Source organism: Chiloscyllium punctatum, chromosome 17, assembly GCF_047496795.1.
Source record: "Chiloscyllium punctatum isolate Juve2018m chromosome 17, sChiPun1.3, whole genome shotgun sequence".
NCBI lineage: Eukaryota > Metazoa > Chordata > Chondrichthyes > Orectolobiformes > Hemiscylliidae > Chiloscyllium > Chiloscyllium punctatum.
The window spans coordinates 83,953,378-83,978,878 of NC_092755.1; the positions used below are offsets into that span (position 1 = coordinate 83,953,378).

Genomic DNA, 25,501 nt, shown 5'->3' on the forward strand with positions numbered 1-25,501 from the left:
GGCTAATGGAAATTTCTTGTCATCCCTGATGAAGGGCTTACGCCTGAAACATTGATTCTCCTGCTTCTCAGATGTTACCTGACCTGCACAGCACTTTTTCTGATCTCCAGCATCTGCAGTCCTCACATTCTCCCAATTGTCCACAGTGGCAGCTGTTTAACAATGTTTTATCTATACCAGAAGAGCATGGCTAATGGAGGAGAGCACAAGTCTTCAGTACTATTGCTGGAATGTTGTTAGGGCCCATAACCTTTGCATTATTGAGTTCAGATTAGATTACTTGCAGTGTGGAAACAGGCCCTTCTTTGGCTCAACAAGACCACACCGACCCTCCGCAGAGCAACCCATCCACACCCTTTCCCCTACGTTTATCCCTTCACCTAACACTACAGGCAATTTAGAATGGCCAATTCACCTAACCTGCACATTTTTGGACGTGGGAGGAAACCAGAGCAGCTGGAGGAACCCCACGCAGACACTAGGAGAATGTGCAAACCACGCACAGACAGTTGCCTGACGAGGGAATTGAACCCAGGTCTCTGGTGCTGTGAGGCAGCAGTGCGAACCACTGTGCCACCCAGTTCCTCCTACTGTTTCTTGAAATCACGTGGAGTGAATCGAATTGGCTGAAACCTGGTGTTATGATGGAGACCACTGGAGGAGGTGGAGATGGATCATCCATTTGTGTTTGAAGACTGCTGCCAATGTTTCAACTTTAGTGGAAATGGTAATGTGCTGGGCTCTTCCCTCATTGATTCTGGATTAGTGGTGCTGGAAGAGCACAGCAGTTCAGGCAGCATCAAAGTAGCTACGAAATCGACGTTTCGGGCAAAAGTCCGATTTCGAAGCTACCTTGATGCTGTCTGAACTGCTGTGCTCTTCCAGCACCACTAATCCAGAATCTGGTTTCCAGCATCTGCAGTCATTGTTTTTACCTCTTCCATCATTGAGATGGGGATGTTTGTGGAGTCTCCTCTTGCAGTGAGTTGTTTAATTATCCACCACCAATGATGACTGGGCATGGTAGACTGCAGAGTTTAGTTATCGGTTGATTGTGTGATGGCTTTTCTCTATCATTTGCTGCTTCTGCTGTTTGCATGAATGTTTTGGCAGCTTCTCCAAGTTGTCACCCAGTTTTCAGGTATCCCTTGTGCTACCTTCTGCACTCTTTATTAAACCTGAGGTATGGAAAGTTGCTTTCTGAATACGTTTTTTTTAGCTTGCACATGAAACATTTTTTTCAAAATATGGGGTGTTTTCCATTCCTTTCCATTTTGAGTTAAATTTGTAAGAAGTTTCACGTCATGTGTTGTTGAACTAACCGGACTGCTCCGCAGCACCACCTGTGGTGAGGTGTAGCACCTGCAGGGCGAGTTTGAGGAAGGGGTGATTGGACGAATTGCTCGCTTTCCCGGATGTGCCATTGAATTTCCTGCGCAGGCAGTGCGTTGGCCACAGCTGGTCAGCCGGGGGGGTCCTTGCCGCTTGGACAGTTTGAACGGGTTGCTGTTGACGAGAGAAGTGTTGCCGGATTAACGTGACGGCGAGCGGAATGCGGCTCAGGTCAGTGTTTTGATGGACTTGTACCTATTTAAAAGCCACAGTTGTGGCCTGAGAGGTGTTGATGTTCCATTCGGGTTTCGGTGAGAAGTGGCGATACCGAGGGGTCGCTCCGGGCCGAACCGCCTTTTGCCCTGCCCTGAGGCTGCGCGCATGCGCTGTATCCCCCCCCCCCCCAAAAAGGCTGCGCCTCAATGTTTATGTCCCTTGTCCATTTGGGAAGCTTTATTGTTGCATTTTGTGCTTCAGTGTGTTGGAAGGCTCTGTCCTGCATATGGGCACAAAAGCTATATAAATATATTAGGATTACCTGGATCCCCGCCTCCGGTAGGGGCCTCCAAACAATGACTTTTGCAGCTTAAATGCAATGATCCTAATACTTCCTAACGATTGAGAAATTCAGTGAATAAGAAAGGGTTTAATTAGCATCCTGAGTTTTAAACCTGAAAAAAGGATTTTTTTTGTGTATTGCTTAGACCATGTTAGGTTGCAACATAATTGAGTAATTTATGCAACTAAATGAATCGTATATAGAGTTGTGTGAAATGCTATTCCAAATGCTGGTAAATTTACACCATTAAACACCGGTTTTTTTGTCCCTCTCCACTTCTCCAAAGACGTTGCCGTATTTGCTGAATGTTACCAGCATTGTCCATTCCGTATTTCAGATTTCCAGAATCCACGCTATTTACCTCTGGACTTGAAATTAATTTTATTGTTCATTTGATGTTTTGTTGCCTTCTAAGGCTATGAATGATTCTAGTGTCCTGTAATAAGGTCGTTGTGGGGTTTTATTTCACGTCTTCGCAAAATGAGTAATTTGATAGCACATCTTGTGAATTATCTTAAAAATATTAACAGCATGATTAGTGATGGGGTGGTATATATGAAAATATTCACTTAAGTGTTTGCACCGCGATCACCATCAGATTTTTTGTGACATAATGCTTTTTTTTGGTATTATGCAATCTGCAGTCTTCATCATAAACACAAGTCCTTGGTGTGGTTAAATAGTTGGATTAGAAAAATCAAATTAATTTCATTTCACGATGTATAATTTATCTACCAGATTTTACCTGTTGCAGATGCTGAATTTCTCAATCTGAAATAGGCCTACTGCTTTCCATATGCTAAATACCTAATAGTGACATCAGCTTGCAAGAACAGGAAAGATTGAATTTAGCTGGTAAGATATTAGATCTAATTTGGCTTTATTTTGAAAGGATCTGTGAAGCATTCATTTGTCTAGAATATGCCTGTTATATCTGATTGAAAATTGCAGACTTTTAACATTTGAAAATGCAACATTTAACTCAAAAAAAAAAATTCTACAGTTAAATCTGTATTCACACAGCATGTATCTATATACATTACCAATATCCCTGTAACATATATGCCTATACTGAATGAAACAAAATAACCAGATTAAAAGATAAACAGGAGATTGTTGACTGAAATGATCCTTGCATCAAGCCAGGGAAAGTAGCATGAATGAAGTTGAAACACTAGAATCATAGAATCCCAACAGTGTAGAAACAGGTCCTTCAGCATAGCAAGTCCCCACCGACCCTCCGAAGAATAAACCATCCAGACCCATTCCCCTACCCTATTACTCTACGTTTACCACTTCTACTAATGCACCTAACCTACATATCCCTGAACACTACGGGCAATTTAACATGGCCGATTCACCTAACCTGCATATCTGTGGACTATGGGAGGAAACCAGAGCACCTGGAGGAAACCCATGCAGACATGGGGCGAATGTGCAGACTCCACACAGACAGTTGCCTAAGGTTGGAATTGAACCTCGGTCCCTGTGAGCAGCAGTGCTAACCACTGAGCCACTATGCCGCCCTTTCCAACTAGGGTAACCAAATAAATGAAAACAGAGGTGAGAAAGAAAAATTATGCATTTATATAACACTTTTACAACTTTATGATGCCCAAAGTGCTTTGTGACAAATAAATGAAGAAAGGTATTGTAAGGAAACTGTTGCTTAGTTTCCTTCCCCTGCTTTGGAGCAGGCATTAACTTGCTACTGGATTACAATCTACTGTGTGTTGCAATTTTTTTTCTCAAGTAACCACTATTCATGTTGGTAGGGTATCCAACTGTAGATATAGCAAAGAAAAGTAGTAGGATTATTTAGCAGGAATCTTTTCCCTTGTTGATCCAATGATTCTGCAGTTTACTGACATTATCCCTACCATCATTTTGGCTGAAATGAGGGAAGCCCTTTGACCCTTAACTATCCATCCAGGGCAAAAGACTTAAGTTTGTCTCCCTAACAGACTCTTAAATGATCCTTTTGAGATTTCACCTCAACAACCTTTCCAGAGTATCACTTCAGGTATTGATTGGTTTTTCTATAAGCATTTTTTCTTAACTTTTCTTTCTTCTTTCTTTTGAATTTTGTATTCAGTTTGAGGAAGTAAGGAATAAAAACAAGACTAGTGTTTAAATTTGAATAAATTCAATTGAGGGTATGAAGGCAAAGTAGACTGCAGTGTACTGGGAAATTAGTATGTAAGATAGGACAGTAGAGTTGATGTGGTAGACGGTTAAGAAAACATTCTGTAGCACTCAAGAAAGATGCATTCCACTGAGAAAGAAAAGCTCTAGGGGAATAATGTGTCATCCTTAGCTAAAAAGGAAGTTAAGGATAATATGAAATTGAAATAAAAATACAAGGCTTTGGTCAATGACAGGTCAGAAGATTGGACAGAATATTAAACAATGGTGAAAAGAACAAGAGAAGACAAATTTGATTGTGTGTGTCAGCTAGAAATATACAAATACACTGAACTTCTGGAGGTATTTAAAAAGGAAAAGGGTAGGAAAAGTGTTACAGAATGAGTTTTTGGAATTAACGATGGGTAATAAGAAATGGGTGGAAGAATTAAACAGATATTTTGCTCCGTCTTCATGGTAGAGAATGCAGGTAACCTCCCAGAAAATCATTAGAATAACCTCTTCAATGGCATTCAATTTGGGTTCTACGAAAGACCCACAACTCCTAATCTCAATATAGACTTGAACCAAATAGTGACAAAACAACTGAACTCCAGAGGTGAAGTGAGAGTGACTGCACGTAACACTAAGGCAGCATTTGACTGAATCTCCTACAAAGGAGCCCTAGCAAAACTGGAGTCAGTCAGAATCAGGGAATTATCCGCAGAATAAAGGAAGATGGTTGTGGTTGTTGGAAGTCAGTCATCTCAGTCCAACAGGAGTCTATGCATCTCATCATGTTTGCTTTGAGTTTAAAATAGGGAGTCTATTCAAGATGGCGATGAGAATTTTTTTTGAGGTTTCTGAGTCGATAGAAGTCGTTCCTTTGTACACAGTGGTGGATGCTGGATCATCACCATCTGTCTTAAAAATATTCATTAAATTTGTGCCTAATGAATAATTGTGCCTAATAACAAAGGACTTGAATGGTATTGGCGTTAGTCATGAATGTGGAGCTAAGATCAGCCATGATCTTATTGAATGGAAGAGCAGATTTGTATTTGCACATTCTCTTAATTCTTAACTGTGTCCCCTTGTTGTGGTGTCTTCGGCTTTTCTTGAAGTAGTGCTTAATATTTGTCATTTAAAATCTTATGCATTACTATAAAGTTCTTCATTTGTTCCTTTCAAGACCCTAAAGCAAAACTCCAACAACAGTCAAACTCAATATAATAAAAATCGGACTCAGTCCCAAGCCAGGCTGCTCGGTTTTAACAACCTGGTCCTACTGATTGCAATGTTGGCTAATCTGAAGTGCACACATCTGATTTGAAATAAGTTTGTTTTAGTGATTTTGTTTTGGAGTTTATTTAGAAAAGAGCTCTATTGTTACTGTTGAAGGCTGAGAATTATAGCGGGAGATCTTGTGCATCCCTCACTGATTTCTAGGTGAATGGTATATTTGGAGGAAAGGTTTATGAAATATTTGCAGTGCAATATGTATCATTAACTCAATGGACCCTTCCTGCAAAGAACACATGAAAATCATGTAGATATTTTTAATCAACCTGTTCAGACATTTAATGTCACACCTCTGAATGCAGACCGACAGACCCAGAAATAGGGACACGATCACTGCCGCACAGGAGCCCCATGTGAAAACTATGAATACTGATATTTGTGGAATCAGCAAGATGTACTGACTTTATTTCCCAGAGAAATTAGTATGGGGACTTTGGTGTACTGTTTCTCAAGAGGTAACTGTGAATTTTAGTTTATTCTGAAGGTATTCTCTGGGGAGGTTGAGAACTTTCACAGAATGAGTCAATCCTTTTTATTAAACTAAAGACTTCAAAGCAGATGTTGTTTATGAATAGCAAGCCACCTCGATAACATATGTTCATGCTCCTTACTGTTGACCAACTGTCCTACCCTTCCTGATGAAAACACACACGAGCCCATCTCAAATACAGACAAACCAAACATTCTCCACAACATGTTTAAGTCTCATATTAGTATTCCTTTGATAACACTTGTTCTTTTGGCAATCAGTATGCTTAACTAATCAGTTAATTGATTCTGACCAGTGCTTGATTTAAACAAGTTTGTTTGTGTTTTTGTTTGTTACCATGGGTGCATCCATTTTCTCATTTAAAGTGTGCTTATGACGCATAATTAGTACTTTTCTGACTGCAATATTTTATTGACAGGAAGATTGGGTGCAACTGTGTTTCAGCAACAGATCCCTGGAAGCAAATTGGCACATGGTGTCTTGAGGTGTTAGTCGCCAGTGATTCCACTAAAGACCAGTGAGGCTCCTCCTCCTTTGGAGTTGACACAGTCCTTTCTATCTTCCTTCTGATGTAGGTGGAAATTGGCAAGACAATGCTGCTATTTGCTGAAAGAACAGCTTTTGCAATTGCTAGTTCTGGTATGCTTCTGTGTTCTGATTTGTGCTGAATGGCCCCGATGGTGGCAGTGACATTTTACCAGTCTGTTTAAAGCTCATTCCTAATTTGGCTAAACTTACCACCTCACTAGGGAGCTAACAGATGACATTGTATATAGTGTTCAGCAGCTGTCTCCAAGGCTGTGCTGCAGATAACTCTGGAATTGCCATGCCTTCAATGCTTGATTACATATTCTGCATTCTGTATTTAAGCATCACTTACATGGAGCACTTAGTCATAGAGATGTACAGCACAGAAACAGACCCTTTGGTCCAGCTTGTTCATGCTGACCAGCTATCCCAACCCAATCTAGTCCCACCTGGCCCATATCCCTCCAAACCCTTCCTATTCATATACCCATCCAAATGCCTCTTAAATGTTGCAATTGTACTAGCCTCCACCACTTTGTCTGGCAGCTCATTCCATACACGTACCACTCTCTGAGTGAAAAAGTTGCCCCTTAGGTCTCTTTTATATCTTTCCCCTCTCACCCCCTAAACCTATGCCCTCTGGATCAGGACTCCCCCACCCCAGGGAAAAAGGACTTTGCCTAATTATCTATCCTATCCGTGCCCCTCATGGTTTTATAAACCTCTATAAGGTCACCCCTCAGCCTCCGACGCTCCAGGGAGAACAGCCCCAGCCTGTTCAACCTCTCCCTATAGCTCAAATCTTCCAACTCTGGCAACATCCTTGTGAATCTTTTCTGAGCCCTTTCAAGTTTTACAACATCTTACTGATAGGAAGGAGACCAGAATTGCACACAATATTCCAACAGTGGCCTAACCAATGTCCTGTAACATGACCTCCTAACTCCTGTACTCAATACTCTGACCAATAAAGGAAAGCATACCAAACGCCTTCTTCACTATCCTATCTACCTGGGACTCCACTTTCAAGGAGCTATGAACCTGCACTCCAAGGTGTCTTTGTTCAGCAACGCTCCCTAGAACCTTACCATTAAATGTAATAAGTCCTGCTAAGATTTGTGTTCCCAAAATGCAGCACCTCACATTTATCTGAATTAAACTCCATCTGCCACTTCTCAGCCCATTGGCCCATCTGATCAAACTCCCATTGTAATCCGAAATAACCTCCTTCGCTGTCCACTACACCTCCAAATTTGTTGTCATCATCAAACTTACTAACTATACCTCTTATGCTCACATCAAAATTATTTATATAAATGATAAAAAGTAGTGGACCCAGCACCAATCCTTGTGGCACTCTACTGGACACAGGCCACCAGTCTGAAAAACAACCCTCCACCACGACCCTCTGTCTTCTACCTTTGAGATGGTTCTGTAGCCAAATGGCTAGTTCTCTCTGTATTCCTTGAGATTTAACCTTTGCTGACCAGTCTCCCACGGAAACCTTGTCGAATGCCGTACTGAAGTCCATATAGAACACATCTTCCACTCTGCCCTCATCAATCCTCTTTGTTACTTCAAAAAACTCAGTCAAGTTTGTGAGACATGATTTCTCACGCACAAAGCCATGTTGATGATCCCTAATCAGTCCTTACTTTTCCAAAAACATGTACATCCTGTCCCTCAGGATTCCCTCCAACAACTTGCCCACAAAGTCAGGCTCACTGGTCTATAATTCCCTGGCTTGTCCTTACCACCTTTCTTAAACAGTGGCACCACGTTAACCAACCTCCAGTCTTCCAGCAGCTCACCTGTGACTATTGATGTTACAAATATCTCAGCAAGAGGCCCAGCAATCGATACCCACAGAGTTCAAGGGTACACCTGATCAGGTCCTGGGGATTTATCCACTTTTATGCATTTCAAGTCATCCAGCACTTCCTCCTTTGTAATATGGACATTTTGCAAGATGTCACCATCTATTTCTCTACATTCTATATTTTCCATGTCCTTTTCCACAGTAAATACTGATGCAAAATACTTATTTAGTATCTCCCCCATTTTCTGCGGCTCCACACAAAGGCTACCTTGCTGATCTTTTGAGGGGCCCTTTTCTCTCCCTAGTTACCCTTTTGTCCTTAATGTATTTGTAAAACCCTTTGGATTCTCCTTAACTCTATTTGCCAAAGCTATCTCATGTTCCCTTTTTGCTCTCCTGATTTCTACCTTAAGTATACTCCTACTGCATTTATACTCTTCTAAGAATTCACTCGATCTATCCTGTCTATGCCTGACATATGCTTCCTTCTTTTTCTTGACCAAACCCTCAATTTCTTTAGTCACCTGCCCTGCTTTATTTCCCAAGAGTAGGTCAAGTTTTGCACCTTCTTTCGTAGGTACATCCACATTTTGAATCAGAAAATTGTCTTGTACACACTTAACAAATTCCTCTCCATCTAAACATTTAACAATATGCCAGTCCCAGTCTATGTTTGGAATGTTAAAATCCCCTACCATAATCATCCTATTATTCTTACAGATAGCTGAGATCGCTTTACAAATTTGTTTCTCAATTTCCATCTGACTATTAGGGGGTCTATAATACAATCCCGATAAGGTGATCAACCCTTTCTTATTTCTCAGTTCCACCCAAATAGCTTGCCTGGATGTATTTCCGAGAATATCCTCCCTCAATACAGCTGTAATGCTATCCCTTATCAAAAATGCCACTCCTCCTCGTCCTCTCTTGCTTCCCTTTCTGTCCTTCCTGTAGCATTTGTATCCTGGAATATTAAGCTGCCAGTCCTGTTCATCCCTAAGCCATGTTTCTGTAATGCTATGATATTCCCAGTCTCATATTCCTAACCATGCCCTGAGTTCATCTGCATTCCCTGTTAGACCTCATGTATTGAAATAAATGCAGTTTAATTTATCAGTCCTACATTTCCTCTAGCAAATCCCCCTGCCAGTATATTAGTCCCCTAGTCCTCCAGTATATTATTAGGTGCAATCCGTCCTCCTTGTACAGGTCACTCCTACCCCAAAAGTGCTTCCAATGATCCAAAAATGTGAATCCTTCTCCCATACACCAGCTCCTCAGTAATGCATTCATCTGCTCTAACTTCCTATTCCTTCCCTCTCTAGCTCGTAGCACCGGGAGTAATCCAGATAATACTATTCTCAAAGACCTTTTTAAATTCCTGTCTAACTCTCTGTAATCTCCCTTCAGAATCTCAACCTTTCCCTTCCTATGTTGTTGGTTCCATTGTGGACAATGACCTCCTGCTGGCCCCTCTCCCCCTTGAGAATATTCTGCACCCTCTCTGAGACATCCTTGATCCTGGCACCAGTAAAGCAACACACCATTCTGATTTTTCGCTGCTGGCCACAGAAATGCCTGTCTGTACTTCAGACTAGAGAATCCCCTAACACGGTCGATCGCTTGGAACCCGACGTACCCCTCATTGCATTACAATCAGTCTTAATACCAGAAATTTGGCTGTTTGTGCTATGTTCCCCTGAGAATCCATCACCACCTACATTTTCCAAAACAGCATAATTTGGTGGCACGGTGGCTCACAGCACTAGGGTCACAGGTTCGATTCCAGACTTGGGCGACTGTCTGTGTGGAGTTTGCACATTCTCCCCATGTCTGCGTGGGTTTCCTTAGGGTGCTCCGGTTTCCTCCCACAGTCCAAAGATGTGCAGGTCAGGTGAATCGGCCATGCTAAATTGCCCGTAGTGTAAAGTGCATTAGTCAGAGGGAAATGGGTCTGGGTGGGTTACTCTTCGAAGGGTCGATGTGGACTGGTTGGGCACACTGTAGGGAATCTAATCAATACTTGTTTGAAATGGGGATAGCCACAGAAGACTCCTGCACTACCTGCCTACCTCTCTTACCTTTCCTGGCATTAACCCATCTATGTGACCATATCTAAGACTTTGCTTCCATCCTATAATTGCCATCCATCACCTCCCTTTGCTCTTGTAAATTTCTTATTGCCTCTAACTGCCTCTCCAACCAATCCATTCGATCTGATAGGATTCGCAACCTTGCCAACATATGTTTGATATTTCTGGACAGTCCTCCAGTGACTCCATCATTCATTATGTTATGAAAATGTATTTAAAGGAAAGAGAAATTAAGATAATGGCCAATGTTGCATCACTTTGGAGTTGGTTAATTTCTCTCCTTGGCATTTGGTTTCTAGCATCACTTCTGTCTGTTGCTGCTTTTGCCCCTTCATGTGTGTCTCACTCAATACACTGCCTTCTTATGGATTTTTAAATCATCCAAGGTTGATTATCTCTGGTATTGGATAGTCCAGCTGCACTGCTGAGGCTTTGAGCATCTGTGTTATTGGGTTGACCTGGGAAAAGTCCTTACCTGGAATTTAAGACGTTTCTGCAAAGATAGAAAATTGAAAATATCACAAAAGAGAAGCAAACTTACGGGCAATTCTGAGCTGGCATGGCCAAGCACAAGGCATAGTGCAACAGGTCTTGATACATTGAGAAAGATTGCCTGTGAATAGAATCCTTCACTTACAAATCCGGGGCAGGGGCTCATTTTATCTCTGAGCTTGAATGCTGATGGCCTGCTCAAAAGGGGTGAAATCCCTCCTCTACTAAAACATGGTTAAAAATCGCACACCAGATTATAGTCCAACAGGTTTATTTGGAAGCACTAGTTTTTGGAGCGCTGCTCCTTCATCAGGTGGTTGGGGAGAGTAAGATTGTAAGATACAGAATTTATAGCAAAGGTTTACAGTGTGATGTAACTGAAATTATATGTTGAAAAAGACCTGGATTGTTTAAGTCTCTCATCTGTTAGAATGACCGTGTTAGTTTCAGTTCTTTCATAGGTAAATTGCAAAACATTTTTTAAAAGTTACATTCTCAAGTGAACTTTTTCAAATGGTGTCATGTTGGCCCAGATAACGCTTGGAAGGTGTGAGCTTCCCTGTGTGAGGCTGTCTGTGCCACAATGGTCAGACTGATTCTAATCTTAAAAAGAAATGGATTTACAGAATCTTATATGGAATCATGCAGTTTTTGAGCAAAGTAAAATGTAAATAATGACTCACAAACTTAATTGAGTTTTTTTGAAGAGGTAGCAAAAAGTATTGATGAGGGAAGAGCGGTCGATGTGGTCTATATGGACTTCAGTAAGGTGTTCAACAAGGCTCCCCGTGGGAGATAGGTTAGCAAGGTTAGATCTCACGGAATACTGGGAGAACTAGCCATTTGGACACAGAATTGGCTCAAAGGTACAAGACAGAGGATGGGTGAAGGGTTGTTTTTCAGACTGGAGGTCTGTGACCAGTGGAGTGCCACAAGGATCAGTGCTGGGTCCTCTATGTTTTGTCATTTATATAAATGATTTGGATGTGAGCATAAGAGATATAGTTAGTAAGTCTGCACATGCCACCAACATTGGAGATGTAGTGGACAGCGAGGAAGGTTACCTCCGATTACAACAGGATCTTGATCAGATGGGCCAATGGGCTGAGAAGTGGCAGATAGAGTTTAATTCAGATAAATGCGAGTTGCTGCATTTTGGAAAAGCAAATCTTAGCAGGGCTTATACACTTTATGGAAAGGTCCTAGGGAGTATTGCTAAGCAAAGAGCCCTTGGAGTGCAGGTTCATAGATCCTTGAAAGTGGAGTCGCAGGTAGATAGGATAGTGAAGACATTTGGTATGCTTTCCTTTATTGGTTAGAGAATTGAGTACAGGAGTTGGGAGGTCATGTTGTGGCTGTACAGGACATTGGTTAGGCTACTGTTAGAATATTCTGGTCTCCTTCCTGTTGGAAAGATGTTGTGAAACTTGAAAGGGTTCAGAAAAGATTAACAAGGATGTTGCCAGGGTTGGAGAATTTGAGCTATGGGGAGAGGCTGAACAGGCTGGGGCTGTTTTCCCTGGGACGTCTGAGGCTGGCGGGTGACCTTATAGAGGTTTACAAAATTGAGGGGCATGGATAGGATAGATAAACAGAGTCTTTTCCCTGGGGTCGAAGTCCAGAACTAGAGGGCATAGCTTTAGGGTGAGAGGGGAAAGAAAAAAAAAGAGACCAAAGGGGCAACGTTTTCACGCAGTGGGTGGTACATGTATGGAATGAGCTGACAGAGGAAGTGGTGGAGGCTGGTGCAATTGCAACATTTAAGAGGCATTTGGATGGGTATATGAATAGGAAGGGTTTGGAGGGATATGGGCCAGATGCTGGCAGGTGGGACTAGATTGGGTTGGGATATCTGGTCGGCATGGATGGGTTGGACCAAAGGGTCAGTTTCTGTGCTGTACATCTCTATGACTATAAGATTCTGTAAATCCGTTTTTTTAGATTGGAGTCAGTCTGACCATTGTGGCACAGACGGCTCACACCTTCAATACATTATCTGGACCAACATGATACCATTTGTAAAAGTTTACTTGAGAATGTAACTTTTTAAAAAAAAGCTTTGGGATTTACGTATGAAAGAACTGAAACCAACATGGTCATTCTAAAAGGTGAGAAACTTAAAAAATCCAGGTCTTTTTCAATATATAATTTCAGTTACATCACACTGTAAACCTTTGCTATATAGATTCTGGCTTACAATCTTATTCTCCGCAACCACCTGATGAAGGAGCAGCACTTCGAAAGGTAGTACTTCCAAATAAACCTATTTGACTATAACCTGGTGTTGTGTGATTTTTAACTTTGTACACACTGGTGTCTCCAAATCAATACTAAAACATGAACTCCGTGTTCAATTCCAAATGACAAACCATGAGGCTATAAATAGTCTTGGGGACTCCCGAGATCATGCACGGTGCTATATAAATTCGAGTGTTTTCAATAAAAGGCCCAATATTATTAACATTTTTTTGGTGTGTTTATTATTAGTGCAATTTTTCATTCTTAGGTGCTGAATCATTCAGTCTGAGTGCATTGAGGGTCACGTACTTGTTACTGTTTTGAGTATAGTTAATTGGAAAGGTGGGACTGAATTGCCAAAATACTTGCCAAACTACTGAGAAACGTGTATAATAAAATGTGTTTCCAGACTAAATTTTACATTGTATCTTGTCGCAAACCTGACTTGCAGTGCAACTTGAGATATGACATCAGCAAAACATTTAAGTTAGGGGTTTTAGATTTTCTTTCACCTTTTCTTCCTTTCTCACTAAAGATGCTGTCAACATTCCAAAATCTTCATCTTGAGTAGCTCCCCCGTGTATGTGACTGAAGTTAGATTATTTGTTAGGGATGGCACCAAATCAGAGTTCAGTTCTGTTTTTGCATGATGTGCACACAATTATCATTCCAGCAAAATGTTATCTTTGTATGGGATCTATGTAGCACAGTAACCTACAACAAATTATACAGTGAAAATGGCCTTAAAATCTACTTTACAAGCATTCAATCACTGAAGCACAATTGAGCACAACCAAATGTTTAAGACTAAATCCTTTGTGAGTGTAACTATGCTTAATGTGATATTCTGGAGAGGGAATTAAAGCTTGAGGCAAATCTTGGCTTTCAGACTCATCAGAGATGGATTCACAGCCCTACCCATCCATTCATTTTCCCCCTGGCTTTCTTCCATGTAGCGTTCTGTTAAGTGTATTGATATCATTGTGTACAGCTAAAGCAGGCATAAAGCAAAAGATATCACATTTTAGGAATTTTTCTTGTTTCTATAGTCAAGAAGTTAAATCTTAAAAAGTTCATATAGAAACTTGTGTAATTTGTTGGCAGATAGTGAGAATGTTACTGTAATTCAGTAGAACAAGTGAAAGTCAGTACTAACTTGCAAAGTTAATGAGAAGCTAAACTATTTTTGAAAAATGCTCACATATACTGCTATAAGAAGGTTTCAGGAAACCTTTCAATCTCTGGGTTCATTTGGTGGACTGCTTGAACATTCCTGCTGCAACTTCAGTTGTTGATCTGTAATCTCTTCTGATCAACCCAGGATTCTTGCTATAGTAATCAAAAAGAAAGATTGATCAGATTAAATCTTAGGCATTCAGTTTGGAGTGGTGCCATGGCTTAGTTGAGTAAAGCGTCTGTCGAGTTGAGTTGGGTTTCCAGTTGGATCACTTAATTCCTAACCTCATTGGAGGCTTGGTTCAACTATGGACAAAAATACTGAATTCCACTGTGAGGTGAGAATGACTGCCCTGGACATCAAGGCAGCATTTGAACAAGTTTGACTCTAGTTTTGCTAATGCCAATGGGAGGAAACACTCTGCTGATTGGAGTTATACCTGGCAAAAAGAAGATGGTTATGATTCTTGAAAGTCAGTTATTTCAGCTCCAGGATATGTCTGCAGGAGTTCCTCAGGGTGGATATTTTCTCTTCAACCTGTTCAGAGAATTTAAACTAAAGGTCTCCTAAGGTACTTACTAACTTTAATTTACAAGTCTTTTAATCTGTTTTGTTTCAGCATTCAGATGTGACAGATTGTATATTAGGAGGGCCCAATTCATAGAACAGTATAGGCCCTTCAGCCCTCTATGTTGTACTGACCTTTTATTCTACTCTAAGATCAAACTAACCTACATACCCGTCATTTTATTATCTTCCATATGCCTGTCCAGGAGTCATTTAAATGTCCCTAATGTATTTGACTCTGCTACCACTGCTGGCAGTGCATTCCATGCACCAACCACACTCTATGTGAAGAACCTATCTCTGACATCTCCCCAACCTTCCTGCAGTCAGCTTAAAATTATGCCCCCTCATGACAGCCATTTCTGCCCTGGGAAAAAGTCTCTGGCTATCCACTCTATCTATGCCTCCCATCATGTTGTACACCTCTATCAAGTCCTCTCTCATCCTTCTTCACTTCGATGAGAAAAGCTGCTAGCTACCTCAACCTTTCTACATAAGACATGCCCTCAAGTCCAGGCAGCATCCTGGTAAATCTCCACAGTACCCTCTCTAAAGCTTCCACATCCTTCCCATAATGAGGCGACCAGAACTGGACATAATATTCCAAGTATGGCCTAACTAGGCCTCTATAATGCTGCAGCATAACCTCGCAGCTCTTAAACTCAATCCCTCTGCTAACACAAGCCAACACACCATACACCTTCTTAACAACCCTATCAACTTGGGTGGCTATTTTGAGGGATCTATGGACGTTGACCCCAAGATTCCTCTGTTCCTCCACACTGCCAAGAATCCTGCCTTTAAACCTGTAATCTGCGATCAAATTCGACCTTCCAAAATGAATCACTTCACACTTTTCCAGGTTGAATTCCATCTCCCACTTCTCAGCCCAGCTCTGCATCCTGTCAATATTCCTTTGCAACCGACAACAGCCCCCCACACTATCCACTACTCTTCCAACCTGTGTATCATTGGCAAACTTACTAACTCATCCTTACTAACTTCCTCATTCAAGGCATTTATAAAAATTACAAAGAACACAGATCCCTGCGGAACACCACTAGTCACCGAGCTCCGCGTTGAATACTTTCAATCTACTACCACCCTGTGTCTTCTATGGGCTAGCTGATCCGGCATCTAGACAGCCAAATTTCCCTGTATCCCATACCTCCTTTCGTTCTGAATGAATTACCATAGGGAACCTTACCAACGCTTTGCTAAAAATCCATATACACCACATGCACTTCAGTACCTTCGTCAATGTGTTTTGTCAAATCCTCAAAGAATTCAGTAAGGCTTGTGAGGCATGACCAGCTCCTCTCAAAGTCATGCTGACTATCTCTAATCAAACTATGCTTTTCCAAATAATCATAAATCCTGTCTCAGAATTCTCTCCGTAATTTGCCTGCCACTGACTTAAGACTGACTGGTCGTTAATTCCCAGGGTTATCCTTATTCCCTTTCTTGAACAAGGGTTTAACATTTCCCACCCTCCAATCATCTGGTACTACTGGTGGACAGTGAGGATGCAAAGATCATCGCCAAACGTGCAGCAATCTCTTCCCTCACTTCCTGTAGTAACCTTGGGTATATCCTGTTTGGCCCAGGGGACTTTATCTGTCGTCATGTTTTTTGAAATTTCCAGCACATCCTCCTCCTCAACATCAACCTGTTCGAGCATATCAACCCTGTTTCATGCTGTCCTCACAAACGACAAGGTCCCTCTTACTAGTGAATACTGAAGCAAAGTAATCATTAAGGACCTCCTCTGACTGCAGGCATAAATTCCCTCCACTATCGCTCGTAAGCCCTACCCTCATTCTGACTATCTTCTTGTTCCTTGCAAAGTGTAGAATGCCTTAGGGTTTTCCTTAATCCTACTCGCCATGGCTTTTCGTGCCCCCTTCTAGCTCTCCTGAGTCCTCTCTTCAGTTCCTTCCTGGCTACCTTGTAACCCTCTAGAGCCCGGACTGATCCTTGTTTCCTTGATCTTAAGTACGCTTCCTTCTTCCTCTTGACTAGATGTTCCACATCTCTTGTCATCCAAGATTCTTTCACCGTACCATCCCTTCCTTGCCTCAGTGGAATGAACCTATCCAGCATTCGCCGCAAGTGCCCCCTAAACAACCTCAATGTTTCTGTCGTGCATTTCCCTGAGAATAACTTCCCAATCTATGCTCCACAGTTCCTGCCTAATAGCATTGCAATTCCTCCTCTCCCAGTTAAATACTTTCCCATACAATCTGCACCTATCCCTCTCAATGACTATAATAAAGTACAGGGAGTTGTGATCATTATCACCTAAATGCTGTCCCACTGAGAGACCTGACACCTGACCTGGATTGTTGCCAAGCCCCAAATCCAGTCTGACCTCCCCTCTGATCGGCCTATCTACATATTGAGTCAGTAATCCTTACTGGATACCTGACAAAATATGCTGCATCCAAGCTATTTGCACTAAGGAGGTTCCAATCAATATTGGGAAAGTTGAAGTCACCCATGACAACCCTATTATTTCAGCACCTTTCCAAAATCTGCCTGTCAATCAGCTCCTCCATGTCTCTGTTGCTATTGGGAGGGTCTCTCGAAAACTTCCAGTAAAATGACTGCTCCTTTCCTGCTTCTGATTCCCTGATGAAGGGCTTATGCCTGAAATATCGACTGTCCTGCTCCTTGGATGCTGCTTGACCTGCTGTGCTTTTCTAGTGCTGCACTTTTCGACAGTTTCTGACTTCCGCCCAAACTGATTTAGTAGACAAACCCTCCTCAATGACCTTCCTTTCTGCAGCTGACTCTCTGATTAGCAATGCCACTCCCCCACCTCTTTTACCTCCCTTGAAACACCTAAACCCCGGAACATCCAATAACCCTCTTGTTTACTATCCATTAACAGTTTATCTCCTTATAATCCGAGGCAATCTGATGAGGTTTGTTGTGTCATGGTGATAAATTAGCAGTTAGCAGTCCCCGAGATTTAAGCAGGCCTGTTCACTGACAAAAGGTCATTCTGAGGTCAGCAAAAGAGCTGCAACAGTTTATTTCTATCTCCAGCTGCTTTCTGACCTGCTGAGTATTTCCTGCATTTTTAGTTCTAATTTAAATTTTTCAGTATCCATAGTAAATTACTTTTCTAACTAAATTATTTTTGTTTATTATGTTTGCTAATGGGCTGAATAACAATCTGGCTAATATGTTTTTATGGAACACTGGGTGAGAAAAGGATTGGAAACATTTGCAGTCTAATTTTATTCAACTTCTATGAAATAATCTGTGAATCTTTGTCCTGAATTGTGCTACTTTGGATGGCAGCTAAATAACTGAAATACTGTTCTGTTACGTGAAGTTTTTTTTGCTAAGAAAATCACTACAATGCTCAAAGGTTGCAAGGTTATGTTCAAATCTAAAATAAATTAAATGTTGACAGGTTAAAGATTAATGATAACTTTGTTGTCAGTTAATTAGCAATATTTAGTATTTCTTTATAGATTTTATTCCTTTTTTTTTTCTCCACAGATAAAGACAGCATGGATTCTATTTTGATGCGATTGAAGCAACTTACCCCTGCTGAACTCAGACAAGAAATTCTCAATGCTGGATTGAACTATGGACCCATAACTTTGACCACCCGTTCCATTTTTGAGAAGAAATTAGCCCAAGCTTTGTTGGAGCACCAGGGAGGAGGAGAAGCAGTTAGGCTGCCTGAATTAATCGATTATTCAGTCAAACCTGACGATGACAAAACTTTGCATAGCCACTCCTCGGGTGTGTCTGACTGCAGTTCTGCCCCATATTCTGACCAGTCCCATCCATCAAGAGTTGTCAGTGCCGACAACGATGGACATTTTGGATATAATGTGGGACCGAATCCTCCAGATGAGGCATCATTATCAAAAGATGTAGATGTGAGTGATTTACAGAATAGTGCTGAACAGATGTTGGGAGGGTCAGCTGCCTCCCCTTCACTTTATTATGGGGTTTGTCCAGTCTGGGATGACATATTGTCCAGGAATGGTGAGTCTCTTAAATATTGTAAGTACATAAACATTGTAGTTATGTCAGGGCTAACCATACCTGAATTACTTCATCATTGATCATCCTTCCAGTGGAACCTTAAAGGTCAGCTTTGAAGTGTCATAACATTCCCTTGAAGACTACATGTATCCAACAATGGAGCAGGGCGGAAGGAAGGAACTGGGTGATCTCGTGGGTTATAATGTTTATTCCCTCTGTGAACTTAAATTGCAGTTGCAAATAATGGAGCAGAGACTTCTACCCTCTAAGTTTCTTCTCTTAAGCAGTCCCTCAGAATTTGGAGTGATGTGTTTCTGTTCTGATTCAGTAGATTCTGAAATGACTTATAAATCTGATGTGTGACCTGCAGAGTTGTTCCACGCAGACAGATGTGTTATAAAGGATTGGGTAGATGAGTTGCACACTCTTGGATACCGTGACTTCCCCTCTGCATGTTCTGTGACAAAGTCTTTCAGTGTATTCAGTGTCTTCTCTATTGAGTCTTCTCTGCTTTGGTCAGTCACAAGCCAGGAACTTGAGTTCCTGGTTATTTTTGAGATCTTCAGGGAGACTTTGAGGACATTTCTAAAGCATTTCAGCTCCTATCAAGGGAGTCTCTTATGAGAGGTGCATCAGAGGTCTAGTGTTAGGCTTGTGAGTGATGTCATGTCCAACGAGCTGTCTTTTTTAGTGACTATCACCTCAGTGTTTGCATAGGAGAGTTTCTGGCTTTGGACTGCCATTTTTGCTTCTGGATTTGGAGGTTTTTGTGAAGGCCTGTGGTACCTGTCCAGTGTTTTGATATTGCTGTATTTTTCAAAGAGCCCATGTGCTGCACAATAAATGTGATTTTAGCCTTGGGTTTGAGATCCTAATTTTCATATTCTCAGGTTTCTCAGTCAACTGAAGACTGAAATGTTACATTGGTGAATGTCACAGCTGATGAATTTCATCATCTATGTCTGTCTTCATCAAAAAGAGACTCTCAGTATATGGAAATAGTCAACATTTTCCAGGAGCTCACTGTTGATGTTAATTGATGGGACAAGACATTTTGCTGTGAAACATGGGTGGAAATAGAACTTGGTTTTCTAAGTGTTTAGCAAATATTTTCTCAAATATTTCAAAAAAGGAATCAATGATGATGTGGAGCTCAGTTTGAGTGATTGCACAAATAATAACTGTGAACTGAAACTCCATGACAGAAGGCACAGTTGGAGGGTTTTGGATTGAAGGTGAAGTAGGCTGAATATTTTCCTGTCTGTTCTGTCGATTTATCTCCATACCTATATGTAATTTGCTGGAGGTGATGCACAGCATTGAAGGGAGGTAAATGAAGAGAGTTGATACAGGGACACAATCTTGTTTAACTAGGGTTTTTTTTTTGCCAAGATAACATCTGTGATGGCTCCATTAATGATGGTCACGGATTACATCATATTGTAGAATGGGTGGAGGATGATAAATTTTGATGTTGATCAAATTTGAGGAGGTTACTCAATAGGTCAAAATCAAAGGCGATTAAAGAAGATGAAACACATGGGTTGGTGCTATTTCTTGTAGTTTTCTTGAATTGTCAGGCAGTGAAATCATGTTCATGATGTATCTCAAAGGAACATGGGGATAGGTCATTTGTTCCTCTGAGCCTGCTTCACCATTAATTAAGATCATAGCTGATCTAGTTATTTCATTTTCCCTTTATTGTCTGCAATTCAACTGTTGGCTTCTTTGTCTATCAAAAATCAAACTCAGCATTGGATAAATTTTAAAGACCTTACCTCCGCTGCATTCTGGGAAGAGAATTCAACACTATCAAAAACCCTCGAGGGATAAAAAGAATCTCATTTCTGACTTGAGGATCTCTTATTCTTAAACACAACTAGAAAAGGGGAAAAATGTTTCCCATATCCACCCTGTCCAATTAATGCACCAGGATCTTCTACATGTCAATATGGTCATCTCTAATTCTTCTTAGCACCAATAGATAAAGGCATGACCTGCTTCACTTTTCTTCATAAGGTAAGCCCGTCATCCCATAATTGAACCTTCTCTGAACTGTTTCTAAAGCCATTATAGTTTGTTCTTTGAATAAGGAGACCAAAACTGTAGACGGTATTGCAAATGTGGTCTCACCTAAGCCCTATAATGTTGTAACAAATCCCTACTTTTATATTCCATTTCCCTTGCAATAAACAACCACATTCCATTTGCCTTCCTAATTACTTGCTGTACCTGCATACTAACTTCATGATCCATGTACTGGGACACCTCCGATCTCTCTGCAGAGATATGAGATTGTTCTGCCATGTTTCAGGAGTTCATATCTATGTCCTCCAAGGCATTTGTTGTTTTTCAGGTGTTAAATAGCTTTTTGAACTTGAAGTTAATTGTTCACACTGACGGTTCAAAACCCATCCCCAACTTACCTTATTAATTTTGTTAAAGATCTGGAAAGGTTACAGGCAAGGATTTTTTTAAATCTCAAGTCTAACTTCAAATTTCTGCATTTTACTGGCTATCAAGAAGACGTTTTCTGTTTTGGACTACACTTGTTCTATCATATGGTATAAATTCTGGTCCAACTTTTCTTGGAATCCTTCATTCTAATCCAGGTCAGATAAAAAGTTATGTAGTTGCATACCTCTAGATTTTCTTTTGGGCAGATCTGACAGTGGAGGTTCCTACCGAACTTGCCCAGTAAAGGAATCCCGACAGAGGCTCTCTGTAGATGCCACACACTCTGTTTTTACAATATTAGCTGCAGTATTCTGGTAAGTAAATAGTTTGTCTGAATCATATTTGAGAAGCTATGCACTGACAGGAAGCAGATAGCCTGGTGAGTGGTTGTGAGTCAGGGAGTAGTATAGTGTCACAAAGCTAGTCCTTTTTTTTCCTAAAAGCTGTTCCTTGGCACAAGGAGACTCTGTCCTTGATTTTTTTCAGAGGGGTAATAAACCAGGCCGGGCTCTGATCAATCTGGTTTGGTACAGAGATGAAAAGAATTTTGAGAGGCCTTTTGTTTATATGTAAACAGATGAGACTTCAGGCCAAAGTGGTAATGTTTGAGAAGTGACCTATAGAATGACCACCCCCTTTCAGCTCTCTAGCTGAGCAGTTTAGTTGAGTCCAGAACTGGTTGGGAGTTGAACAGTGAGCTCTGTGGAAACAAACATTCTCTCATTCTGCCTTCTAATTCAACCTGTAAACATCTGATCCTTTTTTGTACTGTGTTTTAAAGGGGGTTTGCTTATTGGGACTGTTGTGTATATTTGGGACAGCATGCTTAAAAAGTGCAGCAGGTCAGGCAGCATCCAAGGAGCAGGAGAATCGACATTTCGGGCATGAGCCCTTCTTCAGGAATGAGGAAAGTGTGACAAGCAGGCTAAGATAAAAGGTTGGGAGCAGGGACTTCGGGGAGGGGCGTTGGAAATGCGATAGGTGGAAGGAGGTTAAGGTGAGGGTGATAGGCCAGAGTGGGGGTGGGGGTGGGGGTGGAGAGGTCAGGAAGAAGATTGCAGGTTAGGAAGGTGGTGCTGAGTTCGAGGGTTGGGACTGAGACAAGGTGGGGGGAGGGGAAATGAGGAAACTGGAGAAATCTGAGTTCATCCCTTGTGGTTGGAGGGTTCCTCCTCCGCCTAGGAACCCTCCAACCACAAGGGATGAACTCAGATTTCTCCAGTTTCCTCATTCCCCCCCCCCCCCCCCCCCCACCTTGTCTCAGTCCCAACCCTCGAACTCAGCACCACCTTCCTAACCTGCAATCTTCTTCCTGACCTCTCCGCCCCCACCCCCATTCCGGCCTATCATCCTCACCTTAATCTCCTTCCACCTATCGCATTTCCAACGCCCCTCCCCCAAGTCCCTCCTCCCTACCTTTTATCTTAGCCTGCTTGGCACACTTTCCTCATTCCTGAAGAAGGGCTCATGCCCGAAACGTCGATTCTCCTGCTCCTTGGATGCTGCCTTTTCTGCTGCGCTTTTCCAGCAACACATTTTCAGCTCTGATCTCCAGCATCTGCAGTCCTCACTTTCTCCCAACAGCATGCTTAAGTCCAGTTTGGATGGACTGAGTTCTTTATTCTATTCTTCGTATTTCATTGTGTAATTTTGTGAATACATTTTTTGTTTGTTTTAAACCCGGTAGTCAATCTCGCTAAACTATGCCCTTACTGAAACAAATCACAAAGTTATGGTCAGGGCTGCCTGTTTAAGAATATTTTGATTGTTCTGGCCTCACCCATAGAAATAGTTTAAAGGGTGGTCACTTGGTGGGGCAAGGATTAGTTTGGTTGGGTGAAGGTGGTTGGTTCAGACCATGTGATGATTGAAAGGAAGTGGGTGAGGTGATGGAAGGATAACAGAATGATGGAAGAGAAGTTGATTTTATAGTTATACAGAAGTTAGAGGGTTTGATAATTCAGTTGCCTGGACAGCTGGTTTATGCTGCAGCGTTCAAATCCTATATTGGCTGAGGTCACTGCAGTAACTTTCACTTTCAGAGCTGAGCAACTATCCAAACAAGCAAGTCACTGACTTTAATTCAGAGTAGAATAGCTTTTCTTAGCGAGGGTTCTAGACACAGGATAATTGCCCATTGAAAGTTTAAAGTACCTGGCCAAATCCCATATAATTATTGTGTTAGGATATCTGAGGGATCCTGACACAAACCTTACAGTGTATGTCCAGTCTTTGACTATTTAGAAAGGATACCTTTGTCTCTGTCTCATTGATATCCTGCAATATTTTAAAGTGATGGTGGTCTATTGCCCCATCCTCCTCACAGCCCTGTTTAAGAGACTTTGGTCTCCTTCTGAGCTTGTATCTGGCTTGTGATTAAACTGTTACATTAGTTTTGGCCCATTCCTGATGATTTTTCATAGATGCAGCTATGTATGATCATGCACATACTGTGCTAATGCCTCATAATTGTCTTTTTATTATCTTTGTTATTGGACTAAGGCTGTACTCTTCTGCGACCATATCATAGTTGTAGTGCTATGGCTAGCTGACGTTTTTAAAAAAGTCATATGTAGGCGTATTCCCCTTGTCAAATTGAAGTTTGGCATGGGGTGTAAAAATTCTGAAACATCTCCCACTGTGACTGATCTGAATGCCTCATAGCTTGGGAACAATGGTGCAGCGGCATCGAGCTGGCTGCCCTAATTGAAAAGTGATGTGCAGTTTGGAGGCCAACTGAAGGAACCAAGGTAATAGGTGTATATCCTTCTGTCTAGAAGGATCTTCCAGAAGAGGATTGACACTTAATAAAGTGACCTTTGCCATCAAACATATGCCTGTATGGTGCCTCAGCAGCACCCCCTATGGGATAAACAAGCACCTCCTGATTACCCTGTTTACCCTAACAAGAAATTATATATCATTGTTATGAAGGCCTATACTCCTACACTTGCAACAGACAAGATCACATTGGGATTTTATACCTTCCTTGAGCACTCCCAGCCTACGCCCCAGCAAGTGAGAAAATGATCCTCCTCAGACTGGCAGAAAGGACTGGAATCTCTGGAAGAGTGTGATAGGCAAGGAAGTAGTGGGGGAAGTAAACGTCAACATATCCTATCTGACAAAATGTGTAACATGGATCATGTCAGAACCAACGTGCTGTCCTCTGATGAGATTAATTTCAATAACTTGGTAGCACAGAATTGGCTGTGCAGTATTTATTCATTTTAGCTTTGACACTTGTGCTGATAATTTCTTAGCTTTGCTTTTAATATATTCAAAGCATTTACTGTGGAAATGAAACAATGAAAGATGAAGTGATGCTTGTTCCACAGATAACTTTGTGTTTGTTGTGATTTGTCAAGCTAAACCTTCAGTACCTCAGAACAAAGTCACTTTAATTTTCTGTTTTACTGAAGTGCCTTTTGTAATCAGAATATAAATTTAGTTAGATGTGAAATTCATGTAATGTCCTATATTTAGTAGTTGAGTTTGTCACAGAATCTTACTTTTGACAGGCTTAAAATATTGACTTGTCCTCCTGAATTGGCTTCAGAATTGACTAAGAATGTAATCCATCAGAGTTGAGGTAGGCCATTCAGCCCCTCCAGCCTACCCCACCATTCAACAAGATCATGATAGATTTATCTCATGCATCAAACCCTTCTTTTCATGCCATCTTATTATAGTTCTAAACTCTCTAATATTTCAAAAATCTATCTTTCTCCTCTTTAAATACTTTGTGATCTAGCCTGAATAGCTGTCTTTGGTAGAGAATTGCAGACATTCACTACTCTCCAAGATAAATTCCTTCATACCCCAGTTTTAAATAAGCATCCCCTTGTTCTGCAAGTATGTGCTCTATTTTGAGGTGGAAGCATTATCTCAATATCTACCCTTCCAAACAGCCTCAGAATCTTGTATGTTTCAATAAAATCACTCTTCATCTATAGATTCATATAGTACAGAAGAGGCCCTTCAGACTGCTAAAAATATCTAAACTAAAAATACCTGCTTACTGTTTTATTTTGCAGTAAGCAGATAGCCTTGAATGACATAACATGGATGAGTACTTGAAATGTCATTTTAAAAGGTTGTGAAGTGTTCTGCCTCACCTACCATCCCAGGCAGTGTAATCCACACCCTCACTGCCCTCTGGGTGAAAAATATTTTGTCAAATCCCCTCTAAACCTCCTGCCTTTGCTCTAAAATTATGCTCTTAGTTATTGACCCTTTAAGGGGAGCTGTTGCTTTCTCTTCACTGTCTCTGCCTCTCAAAATCTTATGCACCTCTATAAAGGTCACCCCC

General features: G+C 41.3%; 1 protein-coding gene across 3 annotated transcripts in view; it reads left to right on the forward strand.

The window, feature by feature from the left end:
* The first annotated feature begins 1,430 nt into the window (after positions 1 to 1,430).
* The window catches only part of ankle2 (ankyrin repeat and LEM domain containing 2), a 59,257-nt gene continuing 35,186 nt past the window's right edge, over positions 1,431 to 25,501 (forward strand). Inside the window, exons 1-3 of one of the 3 annotated variants that reach the window (XM_072587731.1) lie at positions 1,438 to 1,563; positions 6,226 to 6,378; positions 18,235 to 18,732. In XM_072587731.1, coding sequence (XP_072443832.1) covers positions 18,246 to 18,732 — 487 coding nt within the window. In that variant the 5' untranslated portion in view covers positions 1,438 to 1,563; positions 6,226 to 6,378; positions 18,235 to 18,245. Of the gene's footprint in view, positions 1,564 to 6,225; positions 6,379 to 18,234; positions 18,733 to 25,501 lie in introns of those variants that run through there. The other 2 variants (XM_072587730.1, XM_072587732.1) reach the window with 2 other exon arrangements.